General features: G+C 64.6%; 1 protein-coding gene across 1 annotated transcript; it reads right to left on the reverse strand.

Annotated features, from left to right (window-relative positions):
* Nucleotides 1-4,133: 4,133 nt before the first annotated feature.
* ARC (activity regulated cytoskeleton associated protein) lies at nucleotides 4,134-7,573 on the reverse strand. Its single transcript, XM_040468631.1, has 3 exons — nucleotides 5,574-7,573; nucleotides 5,186-5,311; nucleotides 4,134-4,980 (listed from the first exon to the last, which is right to left on the reverse strand). The coding sequence occupies exon 1, from the start codon at nucleotides 7,392-7,394 to the stop codon at nucleotides 6,204-6,206; it is 1,191 nt and encodes a 396-aa protein (XP_040324565.1). The 5' UTR covers nucleotides 7,395-7,573; the 3' UTR covers nucleotides 4,134-4,980; nucleotides 5,186-5,311; nucleotides 5,574-6,203.
* Between the last annotated feature and the right edge of the window lie 39 nt (nucleotides 7,574-7,612).

Genomic DNA, 7,612 nt, shown 5'->3' on the forward strand with positions numbered 1-7,612 from the left:
GGAGGGGGAGAGGGGCAGGGGGAGAGGAGGGGCAGAGAGTATCCCAAGCAGGCTCTACACTCTCAGTGCGGAGCCAGATGCGGGGCTCGAACCCATGAACCGAACCGTGAGGTCGTGACCTGAGCCGAAGTCCAACGTTCAACTGACTGAGCCACGCGGGTGCCCCTGTCTTCAAGGCTTTTAAGCTACATCCATAAGATTAACATATTCTACATGGAATCTACTTTGTCAGACGTTGTGAAGTTTCCAGAAACTTAATTATTATAAACTCAGTAAATGGTTCTTAAGCTCTTCCCAGCGTTCCAACACTGTACATAAAATCGTATATGGTTTCTACCCAAAGCCGCGAGCGTAACCAGGGGCCCAGTGAGACAGTCCGCGTCGGCATCATTTCTATCAGCCAAATTGTCTGCAGTGTGAAAATGCTTAAAATATGAAGCACATACAAATTCTTGGCAAAGATGGTAACGTTTTGAGGTTGATTCTCTTTTAAATTTCTTTTTTAGTTTATTTATTTTTGAGAGAGGGAACACGAGTGGGGGAGAGAGAGAGAGGGAGACAGAGGATACGAAGCAGGCTCCGCGCTGTCAGCACAGAGCCGGAGGCAGGGCTTGAACCCGTGAGCCGTGAGATCGTGACCTGAGCCGAAGTCCGACCGAACCACGGCGCCCCATCTCTCTTGTAAGTGTCTACGTTAATCCTAAATCCTCTTGGAGTTAAAAGTCCACTATGGACTAGAGTCACATCACCTGTGAAATGATGTCACCTGGAACAATCCTCCGGATCACCCTCACTTCTGATGCCAGCTGTAGACTCTGGGGTCCCCGGGATCGTCCGCCAGGAGGACTCCCAGCACCCCCGGGGGGCATCACGCTCGCAGTCACGGTTTATCGCGGGGAAAGGACACACACCACCATCAGCCAGGGGTTGGGGCGCACCGGGCAGGGCCCAGGAGGGTGCAAACTGTCCCCTCCCCATGGGGCGGTGGGCAGCGACGTGATGGCACGCACCAGCGTCGCCAACCGGGGAAGCCCCCAGCCCCGGCGTGCGAGGCCTTTATCCGGCTTCTGTCGCGTAGACCCGGTTCACTGCCCGCGTGGCTGACCTCAGTCTCCGGCCCCTCGGGAGGCCGAGCCGATCCCGTGTGGCCCAGAGCCCCGGGGAAACAAGGACGCTGGACTCTGGATGTCCCCGGGCTTGGCGGTGACCTCCCAGCAGCCGAGGCCAGAGGCCAGACCTTCGTTGGGCAGGGTGGAGTTCACATCACCCCAAACGGTCCTCCATGTGGCCTTCTGTCCTCCGGCTGTCCACCGAGACCTCTCCCTCCCTCCTGCACGCGTGTGGGCCCTTGGCAGCTGCCTGTGGACCCGAGGCAGCATCCCCTGTGCTGGCTGTGGCTGGCAGCGATGGGCCTCTTCCCCGGGCCTCCCTGGGCCTAAACACTACGGTATGCCTTTCCTGTCTCTGGGCCCTTCCTCTGGCCTTCACCAGCAGACGGAGACAGTGGCCTGGGGGCGGCAGAGCCCTCGGAAGGTCCTGAGTAAGCAGATAGAGCCCAGCTGCCAGCCACATGTTTATGTGGCAGAAAATAAGCTGTTTTGTTTGTCGGGCCTCTTTGTTACAGCAGCTTGACCTCCCTCTGACCGCTACACTTTCCCCAGCCCCTTTCTTCCTGCAGTTTCCTTTTTTAAAAAACAATTGTTTTATGTCTATTTATTCTGAAAGAGAGAGAGACAGAGACAGAGACAGAGCACGAACGGGGGAGGGGCAGAGAGGGAGGGAGACACAGAATCTGAAGCAGGCTCCAGGCCCCGAGCCGTCAGTACAGAGCCCGACGCGGGGCTTGAACCCACAAACTGTGAGACCATGACCTGAGCCGAAGTCGGACACTTAACTGAGTCCCCCAGGTGCCCCTTTGAGGCAGTTTCCTAACTGCTGCGGCCAGCGGCCCATCCCCAACAGCACCTCAGGGGATATGCAAGGCCCAAGTCCCCACTGAGCTCTGCAGGGGCAGCAGGGCACCCACTGAGCACCCACTGCGGCCTGGGCACCCTGCCCACAGACCCTCACGCCAGCGCTATGGGCAGACTTGATTTTCTAGAAAAGGCATCCCTGGGAACTTGAGCTCACGTCCACGTGGCTCAGAAGCCCCCCACCAAGCTGGGTTGGCAGGGTGAGTCCCCCAGAGCTCCTGGATGCCCTGCCTCCAGTCCCAGCACTGATCCCCAAAAGGAGGCAAGCACAGCCCCTCCCCGTGCCTCAGTCTCCCCCACCCCCTAGTCAGGAGAGGAGGCTGGGTGGTCTGTGACAATGGATGGGCGGGACCGGGGAGGGGTGAGGCGGGCCCTTATGGGGAACATCCTGTGCCCAGACTCACTGGGGCTGGGCCCCTCCACCCCACGAGCCCCCCCTGCTCCGCCTTCCGCCCGGCTCTGAGGACACAGGGACTCAACCACATCTCCCTTACTTACTGCAAGTGCTCCGAGAGCCTGTTTCACAATCACCCGATTACCGGAAGTAACTTCTTATTGAAAAGAAAAGGCCCCTACAGTTTCCAGCCTTTGATGTGAGCTGTAGCCTGTCTCCGGGAGAAATCCCTGCCTCCCAGGCATCACCATGGTGCCCCTGCCTCCTGTTCCCGTCAATTTCCTCTCCCCATTCTTGTCAGAGCTGCCATTATTTAAAAGAAATACGAGGGAAGAATAGGGAAGAGGCTGCCTTTTCGCCACGGGAGCTCCGTGCTCAGGGCCGCCAGCCCTCTCCATGCGGAGGGTGACGACATTTCCTTGTGGCAGGTGTTGCTTTCTGCTCCGGCTCATTTCCTGCCCGCCCCGGGTCTCCCCTGTGTGCCCAGCAGGCCGCGTCCTCCACCACGATGCTGCATCGAAGCTCTAGCAGGGGCAGCCCTCCCCAGGCTGGGCGGGGCTCACACTCCCTGCCCCCGCCCCTGCCCCCGCCGCCTGGCCCAGCACCCCCCCCCCCCACTGCCGCCCCCGGAGCAGAGCAGCCCCTTTGGAGGGGCAGGACCTGTGCTGGGTACCTGACAAGCCCCTGTCCATGACTGTGGCACTGGGGCTGGTCACTTGTACACGTCAGCCTAGCTAGGGAACCGTCCCCGGGCATCCAATCAAACTCTCATGAAGGCCTTTTGCAGGTGTGACCGAAGCCTATAGTCAGCTGACTTTAGGTAAGGGAGATCATCACCAAGGCAATCTGGGTGGGTCTGGCTCAATCCGTTGATGGGTCTTAAGAGCAGAGCTGAGCCATCACCTAGGAAGAAGCTGTCCCACAGTAGCTCAGCCTGAGCCCGGCGGGTGGGGGGGGGGGGGGGGGGGGTCCAGCCTGCCCTACGGCCTATGCACTGGCCTAGCCGGGCCCACAACTGAGCAAGAAAACTGCTCACAACCAACCGCTCACCATCCGCCCCCACTGGGCCTGCTTCTCCTTGAACGCTGGCTGGAACAGGGGTTTGAGCCCCCACCAGGCTATCTCTCCCTCTGTCTTGGGGGCCTGGTGACCCCACAGAGGCAGGTGAGGCCAACCGCCCACGGGGCATCGAACGGCCCTCATGTCTCAGTTCTCGAACCCACGCGTGGATTAGATTAGTGATGCTATGCCCATTTTGCAGATGAGGAGACAGGCTTGGAGAGACAAAGTTTATGACCCAGGACTTGTCAGGGTCACCTCCCAGTGGGGATCTTGCCTTGTCTGGGTCCCCGGGGCTCGATGCCCGAGAAGACCCCCTTGGCTTCTAGCCCTAGGCCTCCGTGTGGGCTGAGCCCTGGCAGCAGACTTCTTAGGACACCCCCACCACACACACCCCAGCAGGCAGTGGGCGGAGGATTTGGGGGCACAGTGCTCAGCTCAGCTACGAGGGCTCCGCCCAGTCTCACCCACTGCCGGCCGCCTCAGGCATTCGCTTCTGTGGGGGGAGCCCCTGAGGCCCTTCTACCCTGAGGATCCAGGACCCTGACCAACTGGCCTGTGGGGTGATGGGCCTGTGCTCCCTAGGTCCCCAGAGACCCTTCAGTCTGCACTTGTGGGGGCTCCAGGGACCCACCACCCCGAGCTGCCTCCCTCCGCACTCCATGCCCGCCAACCCAAGTCCACAGAGAAATGACAGCGCGCACCGAGAAGTTTCAGTGTTTTATTAACAAAAACTTAAAAAGTCTGTCTTCAGGGAAGGTGACAGGGGGCTGCACACAGCTTGGCCTGACATCAAGGCCTGATCCACTGGGGACAGGGAGGGCTGGCCACACCCTCTTGAGGACCCTGGGGCCTCCCTGCAGCCCGTGCCAGCTTGTGAGTGTGGGTTATGGCTTATGTGCAAAAATAAAATCTGGGGGTGCTGGCAGGAGTGCATGATGTCGGGGTTGACAGAATCTTCTGCAGACACCAGTCTTCTGAACCTGGGAACCCCCACTGGACAGGTGGAAAGGAGGACCCCCAGCCAGGGCCTGCTGGGGCTACAGACCTGAGTGGCCAGTCTGCACCGGGGTGCTGGTGTTTGGAGAGGTGGGGGTCCGGACCCTGGCAATGGCGGGGCCTGGCAGAGAGCCCGCTTAAGCCCCAGGGGCAAAGGCTTCTGGGCACTGCTGGGGCTGCGGGCCTGGGGCTGCGGGCGGGAGCAGGGGCTGTGGCCTCGGCGTCAGAGCTCCCGGAAAGCTCTGGTAGGAGAGGACGGCCGCCGTGCCGTGGCCGGGGGTTCCTGGGCTGGAGCGAGGCAGGGCCCAAGGTGGCCGACCCCGACTCCAGCCGCAGCGGACCTGGGGGCGGGAGGGCTGGTGGCCAGCGGGGCAGGCCTGGCGGCAGGCCCTGGCCCTCACGCTGGCCCGTCTTCACCTCCAGCTTTCCGCCGGGCCTGTCCTCTCTGCAGCCCCTCTCGCCGACCTCAACGTCTCCTCGTGTGCAGGCAGCTTGCAGGAGGAGAGGGAGGGAAGTGCGAGGCAAGCAGCAAAGACTCTGTGGGAGCCTTGGGACCTGAAAGAAAGACACGGGGGCGGGGGCGCCCGGGCCGGCCCAGGGACAGGCCAGAGGCTGGGAGGAGCTCCGCAGGAAGGGTGTGGGTGGATGTTATGGGGCGGCCCCCGGCTTGCCCAGAGCGCCGCTGGGGGCCGCCGGGCCTGGGGCCCCGGGAAGGACAGCCGAGGGATAGGGTCTCGGTGGGAGAGATGGGGCCCCTTACCTGTCGTCAGTCTCCCGGCTCCTCAGCTGAGTGTGAGGACTCGGGGCCCTGTGGGACCCTCCGCCCGCCGTGGGTGAGTCATCGAGCCCAGCCGATCCTTTTCCAGGCTGGTGTGAATCACTGATGCTGAGGAGAAAGCACCGGGTCGGGTCGTGTGAGAGCTGGCTCAGCACTCCCCCAGCCCTCCTCCCCGATCCCTGGGGTCTCTGCTCCTTCCCCACCGCTCTGCGCTGCGGCCCCCCAACACCCCACCCCTGCAGCTAACTCGCTGGGGATGCCTCTGAGCCTCAGTGGGCTCATCCGGAAAATGGACGGGCCCTGGGTCCTCCCTACTCTACAGCGCCCCCCCCCCCCCCCCCCGGGGTGGTGCCGTGGGGCAGGGGCTCACCTGAGGGGCCAGGAGGCACCAGGACGCCAGGTCTGCTGCTGCTGCTGCTGCTGCTGCGTCTTACGCTTCAGTGTCCTCCAGGAGGAGGGGCCTCGTGGCCCGAGGCTGGCCAGCTGCCCGAGGCGGTGACGCGAGTGCCAGCCGGCCGCGCAGCGATTGCCAGAAGCCAGGGTTCCGGCGGCACCGGTCTGTCTTCGCGTCTGTTCCAGGGTGTCCCTCGAGCTTGGTGCGCACTGGCCTGTGCCGCCCGGACACTTGACCTCTGAATGCCCGGAGGGCCCAGGCGGCGGGCGGAATAAGGGAGCCTGGAAGTCGGGTCACGGCCTGAGAGTGTGCAGGGTGCGGATGGGGGCCGGGAAAGACAGACAGGAGAAAGGCAGGTGACGAGGCAGGGGCCCCGCAGGACGGGGGCGGGGGGGGGGGCCCCCTTGCCGGCGGGGGGGGGGGGGGGCGAGTGTCCACGTCTGGGTGACGCGTGTTTGTGCGAGTCCGGCCGGGAGGCGGAGGTGGGGTGCCCAGCGGGCGGGGGACGAGGGCTCCCCCGCACGGGGCTCGGCCCGGCTCGGACAGTCCTGGTTGGCAAAGGCCACGGGCGGGGGGTGGCGGGCGGGCTGCGGCCTGGGCCGCCCTCTATTCGGGCTGGGTCCGGTCGCTGGCCACAGACTCGCTGGTGAGGGCCGGCGTGAGGGCCTCGGCCTCCTCCTCGGCGGGCAGCTGGGGGCCGGCGGGCTCGGAGGCCTGGTCCAGGCCATCCTGCACCTCCTTGCCCCTCTGGATGAGCTGCTCCAGGGTCTTGGGCAGCGGGTGCCGCAGGAAGCGCTTCAGCTTGGGCTGCAGGGTGCCCACCACGTACTGGATGATCTCCTCCTCCTCGGCGTCCACGTACAGCGTCTGGTACAGGTCCCGCTTGCGCCACAGGAACTGGTCCAGCGGCTCCCCCTGTTTCTGCGGCAGGTCCAGCTCGCGCTGGATGGCCTCGCGGGACAGCGTGCCCTCGCTGTACTGCAGGAATTCCTTCTTGAACTCCACCCAGTTCTTCACGGAGCCCTGCTTGAACTCCCACCACTTCTTGGCCGGCCCGTTCATGTGGTTCTGGATTTGGGACAGCCAGTACTCCTCGGAGCCGCCCACCTGCCGCAGGTACTCCTCCAGGTGGCTGAGGAACTCCCTCGGGTCCTCGAAGATCTGCGTGTCCACGCCGGGCCCGGGCTGCCCGTCCTCGCCGGGCGCCCAGGGCGGGTACTGCTGGGCCTCGGCGGGCTCCTGCCCGGGCAGCTCGCCGGCGGCGGGGGGCGGGGTGATGGCGTAGGGGCTGACCGTGTAGTCGTACCCATCGGCGTCGTGGCAGTAGCCCTCGGGACCCCCGACGCCCACGGACACGGTGTGGCGGGCCGGCTCGCCGCCCACGGGGTACTTGCCGCCCATGGACTCCAGGCGGTCGGCCCACCTCTCCAGCCGGTAGAAGACCTCCCGCCACACGTGCATCTCGCGCTTGACCCAGCGCTCCAGGTTGGCGATGGTCTCCTGGCAGCGGCACAGGCAGGCCTTGATGGACTTCTTCCAGCGCTGCGAGTCGCCGGTGGGCACGTAGCCGTCCAGGTTGCTCTCCAGCTTACCCACCGACCTGTGCAGCCCCTTCAGCTCCCGCTCCACCTGCTTGGACACCTCGGTCAGCAGGTGCCGGTGGGTCCTCCGCACGTGCTCCAGCATCTCGGCCCGGCACTTACCGATCTGCAGGATCACGTTGGGCTTGGCGGCCGGCCCGCCCCGCGGCCCGGGGTAGGCGTGGAGGCCGCCGCTCTTCATGTGGTCCAGCTCCATCGGAGGGAGTGAGCAGGTGGCCGCGGCGCTCGGACGGGCGGGAGGCGGCGGGCTGCGAAGGGCCCCTGGGCCGGCGGCGCGGTGGAGCCGGGTCCTCGGTGTCCCCGGCGCGGGCGCGGCGGAGCGCAGGGAGAGCGGCGGGGAGCGCGGGCAGCGCAGGGAGAGCGGCGGAGAGCGGCCGGAGCGGCGGCGCCGAGCTCTGCGGCCAGCCGCCGGCG

The sequence above is a fragment of the Herpailurus yagouaroundi genome, unplaced genomic scaffold (genome assembly GCF_014898765.1).
Source record: "Herpailurus yagouaroundi ecotype Mexico unplaced genomic scaffold, PumYag 67742, whole genome shotgun sequence".
NCBI classification, from domain to species: domain Eukaryota; kingdom Metazoa; phylum Chordata; class Mammalia; order Carnivora; family Felidae; genus Herpailurus; species Herpailurus yagouaroundi.

Coding starts and splice junctions, on each gene's coding strand:
- ARC (XM_040468631.1), bottom strand. CDS start 7,394: ATGGAGCTGGACCACATGAAGAGCGGCGGCCTCCACGCCTACCCCGGG.